Genomic DNA, 21,621 nt, shown 5'->3' on the forward strand with positions numbered 1-21,621 from the left:
AAGTGGGTTTTGTGGCTGGCAGCCCGGCATGGCCTGACCCCCACCCACATCCCAACGCCTGTACAAGAGGGAGCACAGTCAATGAACAGGGAAATCCCGGGGACTTTGGTGAGAGGGGAGGGCACCTGGAGGGGAGGGGAGACCTCTGGAACTAGATTTCCAATGGTCAAGGTCATTGCTGTTCTTTCTTGGGGTCCACAGAGTAATCAGCAAGGGGCTTGATGTAGTTCTGGAGTACTGGTGAGGTCCGGAGCCGATGGCCAAGAAGGCATTGCACCTCTTTGGTGCAAAAATGTGATTTTATTCAAGCACCGGGACAGGACCTGTGGGCAGAAAGCTGATGCACTGGGGTTGTGAGGAACGCTGATTATATATTTGGGAGTTAGGGGAAGTAAGGAAAAAGGGAGATGTCCAAAAGGGCTTTCATATGCTAAAGAAGACTCTCAGGATACTGGAGGCCTGGCTATTGTCAAGTGAAAACTGTTTTTCCCTCTAGCAAAGCATCAACACAGACAGTGGGAAGTTTCCTAAAGGAATGTCATACAGAGCCCACCTGGGAGTGTGTGCGGAAGGGAGATTATGGGGTGTCCCCTGTGCTTCGTCCTCAGCTGCCCTTCTGATCCCTCATCAGGCTCAGCTGGGATCTAAGAGCTACCTGACAGCAAAAAGAGGTGGGATGATAAAGAAGTGCTTGAAGTGATCAGGGGACACAGGCTCAGCTCTGAGCCCAGGAGGGGACGCAGCAGTGCAGAACGGGCTCTGGTCTCAGGAAGCTGTGTGATTGGGGCAGAGAAGGCCAGCCCCCCAAGAAGACAGTCAACAGTATCAGGCTGACTGTTAGGGCTCAGCCTCACTTATCTGAGGCCCAGGCTGCAGTGAGGTGGGGGTGGGGGAGGATGGACACAGAACTGGCTGGGCATCAGAACCGGGTTTGTGTCCCAGCCCCGAGCGCCACCACGGCCTGACACTGGACAAGATGGCCTACTTGCTGCGTCGCAGGTTCCTCGTCTGTAAAGAAGAGTCTTGGTCCAGATCTAGATGGACTCTGAGCACAGTCCGAGTTGGCCGTGTGGGAGTGCTGAGGCCTGGGAGACCGGGGTGAGTAGCATGCTCAGGAAAGGCTTTCTGTGGCAGGTGGGAGAGATGGGCCTCGGTGAAAGGGTGACCCGGACACTTGGTTGGGGGGTGGTGAGTGGAGAAGGTGGGGCGAGCAAGGACATACAGAGCCCTGCTGGAAGGGACCTGGTGGGTGAGGGAGAGTGGGGGGAAAAAGAGGTAATTGGGGAAGAGTTAAGTCAGATTGCAGAAGGCCTCAGACATCAGGCTGAAGTGTTTCATTTGGCTCTGTCAGGAAGGAGGGGGTCATCAAGGGATTTGGGCAGAGCTATGATGTGATTAGGCCGCCTTTTTTTTTTTTTTTTTTTTTAAAGCAGGAATAATGTGGCCTGGACTTCAGAATGACTGGGATGGTAGAAAGCCAGAAACCAGGGAGGGCAGCTAGGAGACTCTTGTAATATTTCTGGCATGGGACCATGAGGCCTAAGGGTTGAAGGGAAGCAGTGGGGCAGGCCTAGAGATATTTCTCAGGAAATACTGATGGACCTTGGGGACTGTGTGCATTCAAGGGGTGGGGAGGAAGGAGTCATCTTGAGAAGCAGTTTCTCTCTCCATGGCCAGGGAAGAGAAAGTATTGGCAGCTTCCTTGCCTGAAAAAAGAACATGTCAGGGTAGCCTGGAAAACTGGGAGATTCAGGGGCTCCCTGGTTCCAGCTCAGTGATCCAAGAGATCATGGATGGAACGGGGGTGCAGTGATGGCGGGGGCCCGGGTTGAGGGGTATGTATACTCGGAATGCTCCTGACCACTGCATGGGGCTCCTTCCACCACCGAGGGCTGGATGTGGGAGCCAGGGTAATTTGCAAAGCACGGTTCTTGATCCTCTAGGAACTTCCAGCATCACCACTGGAGGGCTCAAAAGGCAGTGGCGAACAACCAAACTGTTCTCTTTCTCCCAATTTTGCTTTATGGCCATGTAGGCAGTGTAAGTGTTCGATGGATGCCAGAGAACTTCTGTTCCTAGTTTATGACGATACTATCCTGAAGGCAGATGCAGACTTTGTGGGGTTGGAGGCCTAAATAATTTCAGGGAGCCTCTTTGGTTAAACAATTCAAAATTACAAATATAAAATTGCTGTGCAATCTCCTCAGGGCCTAGAACGGGGAGGAACACAAGTGAGAAGCCCTCGTTGCTACCCAATCTTATAATACCCACCATTTATCGTGTGTAATAAGCAGGTATTTTATTTGTATCGGGTGGGTGGGCTTTAGGATCTCCATGTTAGAGATGAGGAAGCAAGCTCAGAAGGGTGACTCAAAAAGCCAGCCCTGGGTGCTGAGCTCTGGACTGAAGGCTCAGGCCTCAAGGGTCACATCTGAGGTCCTCTTTGCTTGGTGACCACAGCGGTCAGACCCCTGATGCTCATGAGAAGGAATGTCCTGGACCTAAGCCTTCTCTCCCCCGAGACCACTGTACCTTTATGGAGGCCTGGCCAGGGCTCCCCCGGATCCAGGTCTAGGGTAGAGGTGGTGGTGGTGTTGGGGAGAGTAGGACTGTGACCATCTCTCAGGGCCCCACGTGGTGCAGCCTTGGTCCCGAGAGCCCGGCCTGTTGAGGCAGAGAGGCTGCATACAAAGGAAGGACAGCCAACTGCAGGGGTGAGCACGGGCTTTGAGAACACACGGACCTAATCCTGGGATCTACAGCTTCCTGGTTGTATGAAGTTCGGCCAGAGACGCGGCCTCTGGGAGCCTCAGCTTGATAACCTGTTGAATCAGGATAGTAACCTCTTCGCTGTACTTTGAGCTCCTTACACGTCCCTTGGTGAGGCAGTAAAGCTCCCGCACACAGACGCGACGATCTAAGAACAGTCCCAGCAGCAGCCTAACCGCCCGATTCCGCACCTCCCCTCCCCCTCGTCAGGGCTGAACGTTTCTCCAAGGATTCCTCCCAGCCCGGCTCACTTCCGTTGGGGAAGTGAAAAAGGTGGCACCTCGGAGGGGCCGGATGGCCGCGAGCCTCGGGGCGCGAGGGGAAGAGGAAGCCGGGGTGGTGGTGGTGGTGCTGCGGCCAGGCCGGGCCGTGAGCCCTCCGCAGAGCCGCGGGCTCCAGGGACTCCGGGGCGGGCGCTGTGGGGCGTCGCTCTCGATTTAGCAACACAAATCCGCCTGCCGGAGATTAGGCCCGGGGAGCCGCGCTCGGGGTGATGCACCGCCCGGAGGACGCAGCTGGGGCTCGGCGCTCTGCCCCGCGGAGCCGCAGGCGCCGGCCGGAGCGGGGGTCGGCGGGGAGGACCGCGCGGCCTCGGGCGCTCGCTTCCGCCGGCCCAGGCCCAGCTCGCTCCGCACACCCACTTCTGCGCGCGCCTCCGGCGTCTCCCCATCCGCGGAGCCTCCGGGGTCGAGCCCTCGTTTTCCCGGGAAGGGGGCCGCCCCGGCCAGCCGCGGGCCCTCCTCGGGGGCCGCTCGTCCCGTCCAAGTCGGGCGGCGCCTCCTCCCGCGTCCCGCGCGCGCCCGTCCGGCCGGGCGCTGCCACGCGCGACCCTGCGCGCCCGAGCCAGCCTCTCGCCCTCGCGCCGGCTCCCTACGTGGGGGACGTGCCGGCAGATGCCGGACCGCGGGGGACTCCGCGGCCCCGCCGCCGCCACCGCCGCCCCCTTTCCGGCGCGGGAGGGAGCGGCCGCCGCGCCCCCCCGCCCGGGCCCGGACGCCGCCGCCCCGCGCTGCAGAGACGGGCGGCAGCCAATGGGCGCCGAGGAGGTGGGCCGGCTGGCGGCTGTCACCCGGCCGGGGACGGGAGCGCGGAGCCGGGACGCGCGCGAGCCACCGCCTCCCGGGCCTTGGGGGTGGAGCCGCGGCTGGAGGAGGAGGAGGAGGAGCCGCCGAGCAGCCGCCCGAGGACCACGGCTCGCCCGGGCTGCGGAGCTCCGACGCCGGCCCCACGCCCGCCGCCTCGCGTCCGAGACCGTCAGCATGATCGCCGCGCAGCTCCTGGCCTATTACTTCACCGAGCTGAAGGATGACCAAGTCAAAAAGGTGCGCCCCCGCCCGCGCCGCCGCCCGGCGCTCTGCCCGCAGCGTTGCATTCCGGCATCCGCTCGCCGCCGCCGCCTCCATCCTCCCGCGCCCAGCCTCCCCCAGGCCGGCACCGCTCGGACTGCAGGGCGGAGGGGAGGGGGGGAAGCCTTCGCTCTTCGATTCTGCCCGGGATTGTGTGTGTGTTGTGGGGACGACCCCTGAGACGGGGCTGTTTGCTGCAGTGTCCTTGAGCTGGGCTGTGGATGTCAGATGGGCCCCCGGGCCACGCGGGGAGGCGCCTGAGCTGGGCGGGGGGGGACCGGTGGGTCGGTCCTCAAGGCCTCTTCGGAAGGTTCTGAGCGCCGTGGGCGGAGGAGTGATTACAGGGATGGTGGGGAGCTGAGCGCGCAGCAGGCGGGGGTGCCGGCTGGAGGCCCGGCATCCCATAGTCGGGGTTCCTCGCGGAGGGCGCCGGGTGCCCGGAGAGGCTCTCACCCCTGTTCTGCTAGCTGTTGCTGCTCCTCAGTCTGGGGACAGGGTGACCCGCCCGGCTTCCCGGAACGGGGAGGGGTGCGGAGGCCACCGGAAACTTTGCTCATAGGCCTCAGGTCGGGAGCGGAATGTCTAAATGGAATTTTTTATTCCTCTACGTATTCCTTAAGACTGCTCTCTTAAACTGTAATTTCCAGCCAGGCCAGGGAGCTTAAATAAAAGACTGGTCTTTTGAGTCAGATAGAGGTCTTGACATGTATGCCTGTGACATGTGTGTACTCGCACTGGGACGCGTCTCCCTACCCTGAAGGGTTGCTGCCTTTGACATCCGTCTAGCAGAAAATACTGTCCACTGGCAGGTCTTAAAGGTGTATCTCTCCCCTAATGCCAGCCTTGCCACCGTGTTTTTAAGGAACAGCCTAGGCTGTGGGGAAAAGCAACCGTTTTATCAGTCCAAGGCCTGGCAGAGGCTCCTGACCCCCCCACACCCAGCATGGGTGACAGGACTGCTGGAGTAAGCTGGGATGGACAAACAAAGTGAGCCTGACTGTGGCGTTCAGACAAGGGAAGTACCTACAGGTGAGAGGCGGGAGCCTAAAGCTTTGGAGTCACTCAGTTCTCTTCCCATCTATGTAGGACAGCCCCCTCTGGCCCAATAGGAAGTAGGCCTGCTGAGGGCCGTGACCTCATCAAGGTCACCTGGTGAGTTAGAGGCAGAGCTCATGCTGGTCTCTCCCTCCCTCCACCGGGAACTTGGACCTCCTGGAAGTTAGCTGAGGGGGAGGTGCTGAGACCAAGGCCCTGGGGATGCTGCTTGGATCCTGGGTCCTGTGCTGTGTGGGGAACCAAAGCAGGGCAGTTAGGAGACAGGCCTGGAAATCTGCCACCATCCCTCACAGCTAGAAGGAACAGTGACTCTAGAGTTGACTGGCTGTGGGACTCCTTGCTCCCTGCTGGGCAGTGCGGTGGAGCTTCCCCTGGCCATGGAGCTCAGGGAGCTGTGCCTGCCCCCATGTATTCTTCAGGCTCTCTCCAGGGGTGTTGTGTGCTGCTGTTGTTCTTCCCATTTCCAGTGGGGAATGTACTGTGCGGATGAGTTCACGGTCCTTCCCCTGCACGTGGCGCACACTGTAGCTCCAGATAGCAGACCACTGGAGTGGGGGACCCAGAAGACTCTTCTAAGCTTCCACCATCCATACCTGCATCACCTGTGTGGCCTACGGGGCCTATGCTGGGTTGAGGTTTGAACTGTACTCAGTAAAAATTGTTTCGTCAGGCACTCAGTGTTGACTGTGGCCTCCCTCGAATTCCATCGACCAGGCTCTTGGAGGCATCTGGGTGTGTGACTTCTGAATGGATTGGTCCTCCTCAAATCCCTTCTGCTATGAGATTGGGATCCTGGCCTTCCCTCCCCACCTCTTCCTGGCCTCAGAACATTGCTGGAGGAGGGTCTTGAGGCCAAAGCTTCCATCATGTAATATTATTGGCCAAGGAGAGTTTTAGGAACGAGATGGCTTTCTTGCACCCCACTGGGGACCATCTTAAACTGCTTTCTATAGGGTGTGTGTGTGTGTGTGTGTGTGTGTGCCTGCCAGAGGATCACCTTGGTCTGCATGATGGGCTATGTGGCATTGCCCTCCATGGGTGTGGTCCCCAGGAAGCTTCCAGGGCCTCCTGAGAGCCTAGTGGACACTCTTAACAATGGCCTAGTCAGCTCTCCCCACCTCCACCTGTACAGAGGCTGGGGGACTGCATCTTCTCTCTTGGGACTCCAGACTTGGTAGAGGGCAGCCCTTCCTACCCACCACTTACTGTGAAAAGGCGGGGTGGGGCTGTAGGACTCCAAGCCCTGCTCTTCTTGCCTAAATCAGGCTCTACCTGCGACCCAGTGGGGACCCAGTAGGGACCCAGCGAGGCTAGCCCCCGCCTGCCTACCCTGCCAGAGTGGGTAGCCATGATGATTCAGCCCTTCAGCCCTAGGCAGCCTCTGGGGCTCTGAAGACAGCCCCGGCCTCTCCCACTAGCCTTCATTCATTTTCTTGCCTTCTGGCCTGGGGGTAGGAGGAAGGAAGACGGGGATGGTGTCAGGGAAGGTTTTTCCGGGATTGCTCAGGATACAGACGCGATCATGAAAAGAGTTCTCATTTCTCTCTCCATTGCCGGTGAGACATGTCACTAATTCAATCTTTTAACTATATCTGGGGTTGAAACAGGCCAAGGGCCTGGCTGCCCCAAGTGGAGCCACATTTACCAGACTGCATCTGCGTGCTGTTGGTTAATGGGGTGCTGAGAAAAGCGTGTCTTGGTGTTAGACTGAAGTAAGTACAAGACATAGTTTCCTTTTACTCTCCTGGTGCTTTTAGCAGAAAAGGAAGGCACGTGTGTGCTTGTGAAAGATTCCATTCATCAGAATCCCAGACATCTGCTAGTTCTGTAGCTAGAGGCTGGGTCCTTTGACCTCCAAGTAACTTTTAACAGGCCAGTCCTCTTGCTTGCTTCTTCCACTTGGCTTCGCCATGAAGAGCCTGGAGGAGGGTGATGGTGCGCATAGCCCTTTGTTTGGGAGAGGAGGATGAGTCCAGCACGGTGAGAACGTGGCCTGTTAAGCACTAACTTCCCTGGGGCGACCAACTGGCCCAGTCGGTAAACCATGCTTCGCTCCATCTCAGGGTTGTGAGTTCGAGCCCCATGTTGTGTGTGAAGATTACTTAGAAATGAAATCTTGGGGCGCCTGGGTGGCTCAGTCGTTCAGTGTCTGCCCTAGGTTCCAGTCATGATCCCAGGGTCCTGGGATCAAGCCCCACATCAGGCTCCCTGCTTGGCAGAAAACCTGCTTCTCCCTCTCCCACTCCCCCTGCTTGTGTTCCCTCTCTTGCTGTCTCTCTCTCTGTGTCAAATAAATAAATAAAATCTTAAAAAAAAAAAAAGAATAAAAATAAAAAACTAAAATCTTAAAAAAAAAAAAAAAGTAAGGACTAGTTTCCTTTCCTTCAAGTTTGTAAGAATGGCAACCAGTGGGTTCTCTCTGAGTGGGATCCCCGTGACCCTGAGTAATCCCCATCAGCAGGTGAACAAACAGGTGTGATTTGTCCAACAACTGAACTCAGGAGTGCTTGCCCCAGGAAGGTGGAGGAGACTATGCTTGGCAGTTAAAGAACTACCCACGGTTTATTTTCTCCCAGTCCATGTATCCCAGCTGCAACACCTAGCATTAATACAATGCCCTTTCCTCATTGCCCAGAGGTGAGGGAGAGGAGAGATAGAAAGTTACGAAAAATACCTCAGATACCTTTTGATCTGCTGTTACACAGATGTCCGGTTAGAGCCTCACTCCTTGGTGATTCTTTATCTCATTATCCTTTGTCCCTGCTACCGGGGATGTTCTCGGAGCTCCCCCCCCACCCCGAGAAGCCCCAACATTTCGTTTGGTTTGATAATTTGGGACTGTCGTGAGGGAATAAACTGGGAAACCGGGTGGGTACGAGGGACTTTCACATCTGGCCATGCTGCGCCGTCCTCCCACACTCCTGCTGTTTTCTGGAAATGGCATGGGCAGCCTTCTCCAGAAAAGACAGATTTGGTACTGTCTCTCCGCGCGTGCCTGCAGTCAGGGACTCCTGCGGGATGGAATTAGCCCCTGGAGTCAGCTCTGAGCGTGCCTGAGGGCGCCCCTGCCTCTGCCGACAGAGAGGCAGCCAGGCAGCTCCGAGGCCGGGAGGCAGCCGTGGCCAGGCTTCGGGCACCTGTTTGTTGATTTGTGGACCTTTAGAATCAAGTCCGCTCATGGGGACTCGGTAGTTTCTTTGGAAACGGTTGAGTCCTTTATCTTGTACGGAGGGCTGTGCTAGGCTGGGGTGACGGGTATAAACTCGGTGTGAAATGCTCCTTACTCCCCTGGAGCATCACTAATGATTTGCTGTCTTGGGAGAAGTGCAGAGCACAGAAGGCTGTGAGAGCATATAGGGCCAGTGGTCGGATCATGGGTGGGAAAGTGCTAACTTAGGAGGGGCTTAAAGCCAGGCCCTAGGTGGGCAAATGGGTCTTAGACTTAGAAACTTGGTGAGGGAGAGTCAGATGGATAGTTCTCAAAATGTAGTTTTGCTTTCTCTTGAATGGCTTGTTATCTCTGAGCATCCCGGAACAGTTATGGCTGTCTTAGCAGGTATCAATTGTGTGTGTGTGTGTGTGTGTGCGCGCGCGTGCCCACCTGTCAAACCATACACACGCGTATATTAACAAGCTTGTGTGTATGTATGCTTTCAAAAACCTCCGGTGAGGTTGTGAGGACAGCAAGTAGTAGTATTCCTGAGTGTCCCAGAGCAGCGCTCCCCCCCTTGCAGCGCCTCCCCTGGGCAGCCCCACCCCACCCCACCACCCCCATCTGCCCTTTATGCTGCAGATGGAAAGCAGGGATTTTATTCCTCATTTAGAAACAGGCACTGGAGGTCCCATGGAGAGAGACATGACTTTCTCAAGGTCTTAAGACAATTTGGAATGTGCTCCAGTGGGCTCTTCTTACTCCCTCTGCTTCTTTCCTCTAGGAGAAAAATCCATCCTTGTTGATTTTACTGATTTAATGTGGAATCTGTATTTTAATTCTCTCCCCCACAAGTCAATATGTAGGAGACACATTTTATTATGAAATATTTGAGGTGCATAAAAATGAGATTTGAGATCAGCATAACAAACACCTGTGTACCTACCACTCAGCCTGAGAAGTTACAGACACGGTTACAATTACATTAGAGACAGACTGAAAGCTTGGCCTTCCTGTCTTCTGTCCCATTCTGTGTCTCCCTCCAGAGAGCGCCTCAGTCCTGATGTAGATGTTTATTATTTCCGTGCATGTTTTTAATGCCTTTATTACAGAGCATGTGTCTATAAACAGTGTATAGTTTATAGTTACCTTATGTAGTTGTAAGCTTTTGTAAATGATGTATCCTTTTGCAGCTCGCCTTTTCTGCCTCAGCAATCTGTCCTCAGGATTGCTCCACGTCGATGCACACACCTGTGTTTCATCAATTTGGACTGCTGCATGCTCTCACATTGTGCAAAACACCACAATTTAGGATTTATCTATTCTTCTGATGGGAATTTGGGTTTCTGATGTTTGACATTAGAAACAGCGCCACTGTGATTCTCCTCACGCACGTCTCCAGGACACACGCGCGTCGCTCTGGGCTCGGGGCTGTCGATCTGGGCTGGAACTGCTGGGTTGAAGAGTGTGTACATCTTCCCATTTTCCAGGTTTTGTCAAATTGCCGTCCCCGGGGGTCCTGCCACTTCATACCCCCACCAGAAGTTTGTACAGGTTCCTGTCATCCCACACCAACCCTCGGTACAGTCAAACCTGTAACATGTTTTAGTAGATAATTTTTTTAAAGATATTATGTATTTATTTGACAGAGAGAAAGAGAGCATAAGCATAGGGAGCAGCAGGCGGAACGAAAGGGAGAAGCAGGCTCCCCGCTGAGCAGGGAGCCTGATGAGGGACTTGATCGTAGGATCCTGGGATCATGACCTGAGCTGAGGGCAGCCGCTCAATGGACTGAGCCGTCCAGGTGTCCCAAGTAGATAATTTTTAAAGAGTCTTCTTTCTTCCCAGTTGTTTCCATTCACATTACAGCACTGGACCTTAGTTTAAAATTAGCCATTTCCTAGTTTGCTGTATGGAGCAGAGCCCTGGGGAGGTTGACAGTTCTCATGAGTGGCGCCAGCCCCATTGACTGCTGCTGGGACGTGAGTACACTCCGAGAAGTGGGGGAGTGGGTGCAGGGAAAGGCGGGGAGGGCTCTCTGAGCCCCGCTCTGCCCCCCGTGCTCCAGTGTGGGAATCCGTTGCACTTTTCCGGGAATTAAAGCATGCACGTGGGCTTTTGCCCACACACCCTCTCCCTTCCTGGGTGGAGCCGAGCCAGGCCTGGCTGTCTTATCAGCCGCCTAAATGTGGCTGGCCCTGTTAGAGGACGCTCAGGCCTGCAGCCTCTCTGACTATCATCCCTAAAAGGAGAGGGTGGCCGTGCCCCACAGCAGGATGACTGAACCGCGAAGTGGGCAGCCCAGCCGTCTACAAACCGCGGTCCCCGCTTCTGGGCTGAAAGTGTTGGATCATGTTCATCTGATTGATTACAGGCTTGGTTACAGGCCACAGACGCTGACACTGGGAGGGGACCTTGGAGGGACACTGAATGCTGACTAGGGGCCTGTCTTTCCTCACACAGGTCATATTTCATCATCAGGATTTCATCATGGAACGCCCATCGCGTTCACTGCCGGGTACTGTGCAGAAAACATCACATCCCTACATCGCCCCTGTGCAGGGGTGCTGTTAGGATCTCCACTTTTGGATAAAGACCCTGAGGCTCAGCTAGGAAACAGCAAAAGAGCCAGCATTCAGACCCATCGAATGTGATGGCAGAGCCCCCGTTACTTTTTTAGTTGAGGTATAATACTCATAGTGTAAAACTCACCATTTTAAAGTGTACGGAGTGACTTCAAGTACAGTCATGAGGTTGTGCAGCCCTGACCACTATCTGATTCCAGAACATTTTCATCACTCCCAAAAGAAACCCCGTACCCATTAAGCAGACGGTCCCCATCCCACCCTCCCCCCAGCCCCTGGTGTCTATTAATCTATTTTCTATAAAAACGGATTTACCGGGGCTGCCTGGGTGGCTCAGTGGGTTAAGCCTCTGCCTTCAGCTCAGGTCATGATCTCAGGGTCCTGGGATCGAGTCCCACATCAGGCTCTCCGCTAGGCAGGGAGCCTGCTTCCTCCTCTCTCTCTCTCTCTCTCTCTCTACTTGTGATCTCTCTCTGTCAAATAAATAAAATCTTAAAAAAAAAACAAAACGGATTTACCTCTTCCGGACATTTCACATAAATGGAATCACGCAGTATGTAGCCTTTGTGTCTGGTCTGTCACTGAGGATTGTGTTTTCAGGGTTTGTCCACGCCGTAGCATCGATCGGTCCTTTGCAGCTGAATAAAATGCAGTTGTATCCGGATTCCACAGTGTGTTTATATATTTGTCAGTTGATGGACATTGGGTTATTCCCACTTCGGAATAATGTTGCTGTGAACGTGTGTGTGCGTGTTTTTCCTGTGTGGACTTTTATTCCTCTTGGGCATATGTGTAGGATTGGCGTTGCTGGGGGAACCCTTGTCTTTATCCACCTGGAGAAAGGCACTGCCTCCATTTAGAAGAGAGGAAACAGAGACACCCCGCCCAGGGGTGAAGTGACTTGCCAAAGACCTCACAGTTCATCAGTAATAGGGACAGGAACACTCCCTGGTCCCCGAACTCAGAAACCCATGTTCTTCCCACCGTACTGCACCCAACCCTCCCTTTCCGTTGTTTAGGGAAACAGCCAGGGAGCTTGAAAGTTGAGGCAGAGCTGGGACCTCCCCCCAGCTCGCAGGTTCCTCAGGCCTCTTTCTGTCCTTCCCTATCCTCCCCAACACTGGCACCTTGGCTTTGCTTGCCTCCTCCCCCCATGCCCCTCTTCTCTTGCTCAGTGTTGACTGAACTCCCTCCCCTTGGGAAGGAAATTGGCCCAATAAAGTCATTTACAGTGAAATGTTAGAAATGTCCCATTTTTCAAATTTCCCCCTGTACCCTGTCTTCCTCCCCCATCCTTGTTTGCATTTAAAAGAGGACCCCCACCAAGGGCCATGCCTAACCTTCCAGAAGAACCCCTAATGCTTTTATAACGCACAGTCCTGGAGATTGTTGACACCTGCAGCATCTGCCCAGCCGCACTTAGAGCAGCTTGTCTCCGCGATTGGGGTTTGCCTTCAGCCCTGTTACTCGCTCTGACCTCATTTCGCTGGTGTCTCCAGGTGCCTTCTCTGATGTCTCTCTGGGTGGGTGGGACGCGTGGACTAGGAGACCCAGGCCACTGTCCTCACCTTTGCAGGGATCTGTTCTGTTTGCGACATACTCTCACGGGCTTGGTTTAGAGTCCTTCCAGGAGCTTGGATGTAGGCATTTCTTCCTGCCTCTTACACGTGCGGCCGGCGAACCTCAGGAAGTGAAATTGACCTGAGCTGGGTGGCCGCAAAGCAGTAGGATGAGCTTGGGGGTTGCAGGCCTGTCTGACACCGGTGGGCGGATCTGGCTGCACCTGCGGAACCCGGACCGCGGTCCAGGGCTGCGCACATGGCCACAGCCCGCATTAGAAACCATCACCCGGGGCTCCCAAAATGGGGGTGCTGAGCTGTGCTGTCCAGAACAGTGGCCACTGGCCACACATGGCTACTGGGCACTTGAAATGTGGCGAGTCTGATTGGAGATGTGCTAGTAGGTGTCAGGTATGCACAGGATTTCAAACTTTGTATGACAAGAAGATATATAAAGTATCTCATTAGCAATTTAAAAAGCATAACAATAATATTTTGGCTATATTGGGTTAAGTACAATGTTATTAAAATTAATTTCGCCTTTTTTAAAAAAAATGTGGCCACTAGAAAGTTTAGAATTACATACGTGGCTTTCATTATATTTCTGTTGGACAGAGCTCTGCTAGACAGTGCATTTTATGGCTGAAGTTTGGGCAGAGGCACTCTGGCATTCAAAGTGGTGGGTTCATAAGAGTCCTTGGGCCTCAGTGTCATCATCCGGAAGGCTGGGAGGCTAGAATCCATTCTATCTAACAGATTCTTCTAGCTTGAGCAGTATGGTGGTGGCCGGCGAGCTGTCTGGGCCTCAGTTTCCTTATTTGTCAGATGGGATGAATGATCCTACCTTGCCCTCTGCCCGTTTATCCAGCTAGAGAAGGGATGTGGAACCACTTGGAGAGTACACCGAGCTGTAGGAATGCCGGGACACACCTGTAGGCACCGGAGAGGCACTGGGTGGGGGGGGAGTAATCTCCGGAGAGGAGGAAGAGTAATCCCCCATGCCTGGAGCTCCTGCGGCCCCTATGAGGGCCAGTGGGCAGTTTTCTTTGTTGCTGTTTTGCTGATGGAAGTGACTTGCCCCCAGTGATGGGGTGGGGCGGGGTAGCTGGAGGAGGCCTGAGGGCCTTGGGGTTCCAGCCCAGTCTACTCACACTACTGCGCTGTTTGCACCCCGGGGCATTAGGATCTGGTTGTCTCAGAGTGAAAGCAGAACTGGCCTTTGGAGCCTCTCTTCTCTCTTGTCTGGAGGTGCCCGGGACTTTGGGAAGGGTGAGTCTGGAGGCTGGCCCCAGCCCAAGCCATAGACTCAGGCAGGCTGGGAATTAAGCCTGTTGTTCTTGCCCTGCCACATTCCAGGGCGGCTCTGTTCCTCTTGAGGCCTGTGGGTACCTCCTTTATTTTTAGCTAGTTCATTGTGACAGCTTTGTTCTCATCCTGGGCCGTAGCTTGGTCTCTCTCGCCAAGGAGAAAGTGTTTACTGTTGGGTATTAGTGGGTACTAAGGTCGTCAGGAGGCCCTTGGGCATGACCTCAAGGCCTTACATGGTTCTCCTAGCAAGAGGATTCTGGGCAGTCAGGGGAGGAGCGTCGAGTTTGGAGGCTCAAGCTGGAGTCACACCAGTTGCTGGGTGCTTGGGGCCCCTCCCTTGATTTCGTGGCCCCAGCTTCTTCCTGTGTAAGATGGGGTCCCTATGCACCCCCCCCCCCCACAGATGTGCTGTTTGACGCACCCAGCGTGGGCCCTGTCCCTGCTTAACATCTCCCTTCCCCAGATCTCAGTTTCTCATCTCAAACAGGGATCCCATTTTCCTCCTGGTTTGTTGTGAGTACACAGAAGTGTGTATGACTCATCTGTGGTGCCCAGCCCATGCTGGTTGAAAGGGAACTAGCAGTTCAGAAGCATAAATAAGATGGTCGGTAAGGGTGTAGAGCCCTGTCCTGTCCCTGGGCTGCCTGAGGGGATGAACCTCCATAAAGAGCCTGGGGAGAGGGAACCTCGCCTCGCTGGGTTTTAACATGCCGAGAGGTCCTGTTTGCTCTGGCGGGGTTCGCGCTCCCATCTTTCACTCGGGAGCCTCTAAAGTGGAATTTATTTTCCCAAACACATTTCCTCTGGAGGCTCTCAGGTATTAACAGTCTCCGGCAGGCCTGGAGAGTGGAGTGAGAATCTCGGTTACCCGCAGGGCTCTGTGTCCTTCTGGGCCTCAGCCCTGAGACACAGATGTGGGGGCGGGGGGGGGGGCGCTTAGAGAACCAGAGAACTCCCAGAAGACTCTCCCTTCGGGAGAGGCTGTTGGCCCCACACAGGTCCCCAGGAGGCTGAAGTGAGGGGCTGTTCTGGGAGAAGGGCTGGGCCATTCAGGGAAGAGGAGTCTCTGTCCTTATCTGAGCCAGCAAACCCTTCTGAGACCTCCCCGGCTAGGCGTCACCGGAGGCCTTCCCGCCCAGCGCCCAGCGGAGCAGGTGCCCAGCCCAGTGGCAAAGACACCCGGAGGGCTTTGTAGAGGACGCAGAGGGCCTGGAAGGCATGGCCCCTGTCCCCTGGGCCCCCACAGACTAGCGGGAGGCACAGATATGTGTTTGTTGCTGCAGCTCCTGGGAAAGGCCTCATGCTGCCATGTGTCCCCCGGAGCAAATTCATACCTACAGAGTGACCACTGATGGCGGAGGGGATGTGGAGGAGAGGAGCGGCCGGTGTTGGGCGGGGTGGATCATGGCATGCCGCTTGGAGGAGGTGAGTGTGGAGGTGGACTTTGGGAGAAAGGAGGAGTGAGGCATGGAGAGGCCCTTTGCAGACTGAACCAGCGGAGTGGATGGTGGTCTGTGAGGAAGGGCCTCTGGGGGTGAAGAACCACCATAGGACCCCAGGCTGCCTGAGGGAAGGCAGGCTGCTGGTGGGGTGATGGGTCCCCTGGGGGACTCCGCAGGGCAAGAACATCTCTTCTTGTGGCCATGAGGAGCTGAGCAGGAGCTGCCTACCCAATTGCCAAGAACAGGACAGAAACACAGGTTCCCTAGGCCGCTATCCATAGCTTGAGGTGGGGCTGGGCACTGAGGAGCCTGGGCCTGCGGGAGGAGGGGCTAGGATCTTGCTGAGGGGCAGGAGGTGGGGGTGGGGTGGGTGAGGGGCGCTGTTAGGAGGCCTGCGTCCTCCTTGGCCTGAGCAAGAAAGCTTACAGAGGAAGCAGCACAGGAGCAGGGCAGGGAACTTGGTGTCTACCCCAGTTCTCTTGCTGGCCAGTGGTCACCTTGGCCGTTTGAGGAACCTCCTGGGCCTCTGATTTTTCCTTAGGGCATTGGAAGCGATGGCACCTGCCCTGAGTTTTTCAACAGGGTAGTTTGAGGGCCACTATGAAAGTGCTGGGCACAGTAGAGAGGCCTTTATAAAATTGAAGCTATGTGAACACACCCACCCACATTACAGATGACAAAACTGAGGTGCCTACAGGATAGCAAAGCCAGAGGCAGACACGGGTGTCCACGTTACCCTGTCCATGCCTCATCATTGAGCCAGGCAGGGTCCTGAAGAAATCCAAGGGTGGCTCTTAGTGCGAGTCTTAAAGGCAGGTTCTGGAGGAATAGGAAGGTGGGCTTAAGCTTTGAAGGAGCAGGTGTTTATAATTCCACCCCCCCTGCCCAGGTATGATTCCTTTTTGGAAAATGAAAAAGGAAAAATGAAATAAAAAAGGCAAGGTCTGTATGTATGAGTGTTTAGGTAGAAAAACCGTCTTAGTCCATAAAACTCTTAGCTCTTCTCTGGGAAGACTAGGGGAAGAACTTATACTTTTTACTTTAATGCATTTTTGTGTTGTGTGAATTTTTTTAATAATAAGTGTATAATGCTTGTTGTGACTATAACTTAATTGATAATTAAAAACAACAACAACTAATAAAACAGTACAGTGTTTCAGAGGAATTTTACCAGTCTTTAATTTGCATGGTTTTGGGCATATGGCTGCACTACCTTCAGTGGTCTTTTCTGTACAACGGGGCAGTAATATTTGGTAATCAGTGCATTTCTCCTAGGTATCTAGATGAAAGGAGTCAAGGACCCATGACTGTTGGTAAGCCAGGGCATGGAGGGAGATGACCTCCCTTTTGGTCCTTTAGATGCGAGGATGGGAAATGTTATTTGATGTTTACCTTGTTCTTGGCACATTCTTAAAATTCTCCCAGTAGCTTCCTGAGGTGAAGGCATTATTATCCCCTTTAATGGTGAGGAAGGCAAGACTCAGCCAGCTTAAGTAACTTGTCCAAAGTCACACCGCTACTGAATGGCAGATCCGAGGTTCAAACCCCGTTCTCTTCCACCCCATTCCATGTTCTTTTCAAGGTCTATGGCGAAGCCCAACACGAGGGTCTAGAAGACTTGGACTCTAGACCCTGCTGTTGCTTCCAAACCATGAGAGCTAGTGTGAGTTGTGGGTCTGTGTTTCCTCGACTCTGAAATGGGGATGAGGCTGTCCTTCCTGCCTCTGTCCCCAGGTCATGGTGGTGGAAGCTAATGTTACTCATGCCTACCTCATGCCCGGCCGTGGTGTCCATGAGCTCCTGTCATCTCTTTCTGCAACATCCACGCGGGACAACATGTGTGACAGTTCTGTGTAAAAAGGGCAGAGCCCTCAGCAGATTCAAACTATTATCCAAGTGACACTCATCACCCGGCCACGTTCTCTCCTGAGTCAACCTCGCTAAGAAAGAGAAGTGAATCTGATGTTGAAATCTCTGTCCTGACCTGAGGCAAGAGTTTTCTTAACCCTGCACTGCCCGCCCCGCACTGTGGAGCGTCTCCCATGGAAGGTTCACTCAGGAGGCGGGTGCCAGACACCTGCCGTCACCCCAGCTGCCCTGCCTTGTTCTTGGTCCTCAGGGGAGAGCAGAGGACGGAAGGAGTGAAAAATGTCCCCAGCCATGTCCCCGTCCACGGAGGGGGTCAAAATGCCCGGGTCACCAGGGGTGACTGTGCCTCCTGGCCACAAGGGCGTGTTCCCTCGGGCCTGTCCTGTCTTAAATTGGTATTTAGTGCATGTTCTGTTGGGAGCAGGAGGTGGGGCCGAGGTCAGATGCAGAGATGTCTGTGTGCAGCCCGGTGCGGGGCCCCTGGGTTCTCTCGTTAGCTGGACAGCTCTGAGCAGAGAAGCTTGGTGGGGGGCCGTGCTCTCTCTTCCCACATCTCCTCCTGTCTCTGCCATGGTCCAGCTTCTCGAGCGGCTCAGAGCTTCCAGGCCTCCTTGGTCCACAAGAGGGACCATCCAGGACAAGGATTTGCACAGTATTAGGGCCCGTTCCCTTCAGGGGATGGTGAAAGGTGCCTGGAGCCGTGACTAGGGTCTTTCTCAGTCTTGGGCAAGCGTCTGCAAGACCCGGGCTGCCGTGCGGTGTCCAGGAGCCTGGCATCTCCCCATTTCCCTCATAGTCTGACCGGAGTCCTGCATGCACGTGTCAGACACCACGGGCGAGAGGGAGCACGCGAGGACCCTGAGGGTTCCTGTCACGGCTTCCTGGGAGCCTCTGGCCTGTGACAGACCATCCAAACGCTGAGGCTGGCGGCTTGCAGCCTTTGGAGGTGCTGTGCCATGGCCTTCTGTCGCCAAAACATAGAGGGGAGAGGGTTGGAGGCATAGGAGGGGTTCTTTGGGCACCAGCACGTGGCCAGAGCCACCGAGCAGCAGCAGTGTGTGCACGTGGCCGGAGCGGGAGGGACGCGAGGAGGAGGGGCCGGATCTGGAGATGCCATGGAGCGGGAATAGAGACAGAGAAGTTGGAACGACCATAGACTCTGGCCAAGCCCCTGAAGACCAGAAGTTGGCCTTTCTCAGGTCTGCCTCCCTCTGCCGTCCTCTGCTCCTGGGCTCCTGGCCCCACCCAAGGAATGGCCGCTCTCTTGCTGCATTTCTTGTGGGGCACAGCCCCAGCGAGATCCGGAGCACATGGACAGGCGGGATTGGCCCGACACATGTCCTTCCTGCCACCCATGACCCAGTCGTCCTTCCCAGGTGGATGGGGCAGTGTAGCCTGCTGCCAGGCAGGGCCAGTCTGAACGAAGGGAGTGAGGCCCCTGGTTCGGTGAGGCGCTGGGCACTCTGGGCCCCTGGGGACTGTTCCACAAGTGTCCCCTGATGTGGGCTTTGCTCCAGTGTCTCCTGTGCTGCTTAAAGGGGCCTGGTCTGTGTGCCGTGGACCCGCTGAGGCCTGCACCGGGCACTGCCTGGCTGTCCAGCCCACCCCTGGCCCAGCATCTGCTGGTTCAGAGGCCCCTCCTGAGCTCCTGAGGACCAGTGGAAAGGGCTCCCCTTGTTTACTCTCATTCACATGACGTCCAGGAGGCCTCAGGCCCAGTTCCCACTCTGCCCCAACTTAAACCTTCTTTTTGGATCCTGTTTCCACATCTCTCCAGAGAGGGGTTGTCCCACATAATGATTCATGAGCTTGAACCAGAGGAGGAAAGCCTCCTTTCCACAGATGCTTGGGGGCTGGCTTGTCTTCCGTGTCCCTGGCCTGCTTCCTCCTTTGAGCTTCTAGGCTCTTTTCGGGTCTCGGATCAGGGTCCCTGTACTAACCTGCACCTTGAGTCAGGGAGCGGGATGGCTGTGGAGCTGCAGGGAGCCTTGGCTTTTCTAGATGCTTCTTCCTGTCCAGCTAGAAAACCTCAGCAGCTTTACTTGGGCTTGGCTTCCACAGAATAGGGGAACTGGTCTTCCCTGAGGGTTGGGAACGATTGTAGGGAGCAACGTCAGACTTGCAGGTATGAGGCCTGACTCTCTTGATATGTCTTTGAACTAATCACTTTGCTTTGTGGAGCCTCAGTTTCTGCATCTGTAAAATGGGATCAAGAATGTGTCCTTGGTGGGGCTGTTTTGAAGGTTAAAGGACTTACTGGATATGAAAGCGCTCGATCTGCTGTGAGCCATAGGATAAATATAGGTAGTAATTTAGCACTTAGTATCAGTTAAATTCCTCTTTTGTACCAGGCATCTGGGTGAGTTCCTTTCCCTAGGGAACTCACATGTTTTATCAGAGGAGATAGACCCGTCCATAAATGCAGCATGGAGGGTGGGGAATGTGATCGCGGAAGCATGCCCCAAATGCGGGAGTAACAACGCGACGATTATTGATTAGTACCTGGTCTTGCCTCTGCTCACCCATTCTTTCCCCAGCAGCCGGCTCGATCTTGTGGAAACACAGATCTCATTGTTGAATACTCCCGAAAGTCATCCCAAGGCCCGCTGTGCTTGGGATCAAGTCTAAATTTGTTAACGTGCATTACAAGATCCTACACAATTTAGCTCCTCTTGGTCTTTTTAATAGCCTCACTTTTTACACTGTGCTCGATCCATATTGAATTTCTTTCTATTCCTTGCACAAAGTGCCCCCCCCCACCTCACCATTGGCCTTCACACATGCTCTTGACTGTGCCTGGATGCACACTCTGACATCACGCCTCCGGGAAGCCTTCTCAGTAGACTCCCGCTCCTGGCACTGCTCACACACCCTTGTTTCGTGACTGCCTCCCCCCCACCAGACTGTGGGCACCATGGCAGCAAGTTCTGCTCGTCTGGTGCCAGCCTTGGGGGTAGAATAGAGCGGAGTGTGTCTTCTCCTGGGGCCATGATTCTGGCAATTTCTACTTGAGCTCTTGGTGGTTTCTGATTGCTCTTCTCTGCAGGGCTTTATTACGGGGGGTAAGGGGAAAGGTGGTGGTGGAAGGAGAGCTTGGGGCTGGGGCAGGCTTGTCTCCGGCCACAGAGGACACTGGGGGACTCCTGCCAATGGGCTGATGGTTTGTGAGACAGGAGATAGGCAGGGTTTGGGGGAGCCCGAGGCATGGAGGCCAGAGTGAGAAGAAGGGTGCCCCAGCTCAAAATATGCAGAAAAGACCTAGGGCTGGGGACTCTGTGTCCTTGAGTCAGGACATTTCCAGCCACTCTGCAAAGTGAGCCCGAGATGCCATTCTCAGAAGCAAATAAGCATCAAGGTCTTTGCAACCTCATCGGGTCATAAATCTCTCTCTCCATCCACTGGGAGCCTTCCGTGTGCAAGACTGCGTGCAGGGCACTGGGTGGGGGAGGGGGGTCAAGGTGAACGGAGCAAACACTGGAATAGGGGACCGGGGCAGAAAGCTGTGATCCAGGCTCTCCCGTGCAGAGAGATCAGTGCTGAGGGAGGGGTCCTCTCCAGCCTGAGGAGCTCTGACACCCGCAGGAGAAGGGGAGGTTTGATCTGAACCTGGAAGGGGAGGGGAGATCTGGAGAGCTGGGAGGAGAAGGAAGAGCTTTTCGGTGCGAAAGCCCGGGGACCCACCAGGAATAGTTGAGGTGTTTGGGCCAGAGTTCAGAGAGCTCGAAGCCACACCTGGAGAGGGTTAGCATCTCGGACATGGAAGACATGCAAGGCTTTAAGCGAGGGAAAGAATGAGCGGGGTTGACTTTACCAAGGAGACCATGGCAGTGGGGTACCAGATGGGATGGAAGGGGGTGAGGTTGAAGATGGAAAACCATTCCGGTGAGTGACTGAGGAGCCTCAGGAAAGAGGAATGAGAAGTCCAGGCACGTGGCTGTCGGGGCTTCCTGAGCCGAAGAGAAGCAAAAAGAATGAGTGGTGAGACAAGAGGGCTTAGAGCCTGGGTATACAGGAGGTGCCCAATAAATACTTTTGGAGAGAGTAAATGGGAACATACTATGAATGAAGATTAGCCAGCGACAGTCCGAGGGGTCTGGCAGTTAGAAACCTTGGAACCCCGAGGAGAATGGGGAGCCCAAGAAGAGCAGCAGATTGGGTCAGTACTTGGGATGACTTGGGAGTGTGGGCATGTCAGCCCCAGCCCCTGTGTGGGGGATCCTGGGGGCTGTCCCCATACCTTCTGGGGATGGTGGGGTTCAGGTCTCCCTGCTCTTGGGCCTGCCACTCCATGTTCTGAAGGATTCCAGCCCTTTGGCCACTATTTCTGCCTACCAAGAAATTGTGCCCAAGGAATCCCCCCAGCACCACTGTCTCATGTTAACACCGATGGCTCAAGTTTCTTAAGCACTTCCTGTGTTCTAAGTGCTTCTCCATCTCAACTGATCTTAAAACTCCCAACTCTGTGAGTTAGATCCTGTTTATCCAGTCCGTTTCTCAGTTGAGGAAGCTGAAATTCACACAGCTGTGAAGTGATGG

The 21,621-nt window shown here is 54.8% G+C and overlaps 1 protein-coding gene across 2 annotated transcripts in view; it reads left to right on the plus strand.

The window, feature by feature from the left end:
- Positions 1-3,944: 3,944 nt before the first annotated feature.
- Positions 3,945-21,621, plus strand: part of LOC111144796 (hexokinase 1) — a 62,746-nt gene continuing 45,069 nt past the window's right edge. Inside the window, exon 1 of one of the 2 annotated variants that reach the window (XM_022499266.1) lies at positions 3,945-4,091. In XM_022499266.1, the coding sequence (XP_022354974.1) occupies positions 4,029-4,091 (63 nt within the window). In that variant the 5' untranslated portion in view covers positions 3,945-4,028. The remainder of the gene's footprint in view (positions 4,092-21,621) is intronic. The other variant, XM_022499267.1, reaches the window with a different exon arrangement.

The sequence above is a fragment of the Enhydra lutris genome, unplaced genomic scaffold (assembly GCF_002288905.1).
Source record: "Enhydra lutris kenyoni isolate GAN:26980312 unplaced genomic scaffold, ASM228890v2 scaffoldscaffold12, whole genome shotgun sequence".
NCBI classification, from domain to species: domain Eukaryota; kingdom Metazoa; phylum Chordata; class Mammalia; order Carnivora; family Mustelidae; genus Enhydra; species Enhydra lutris.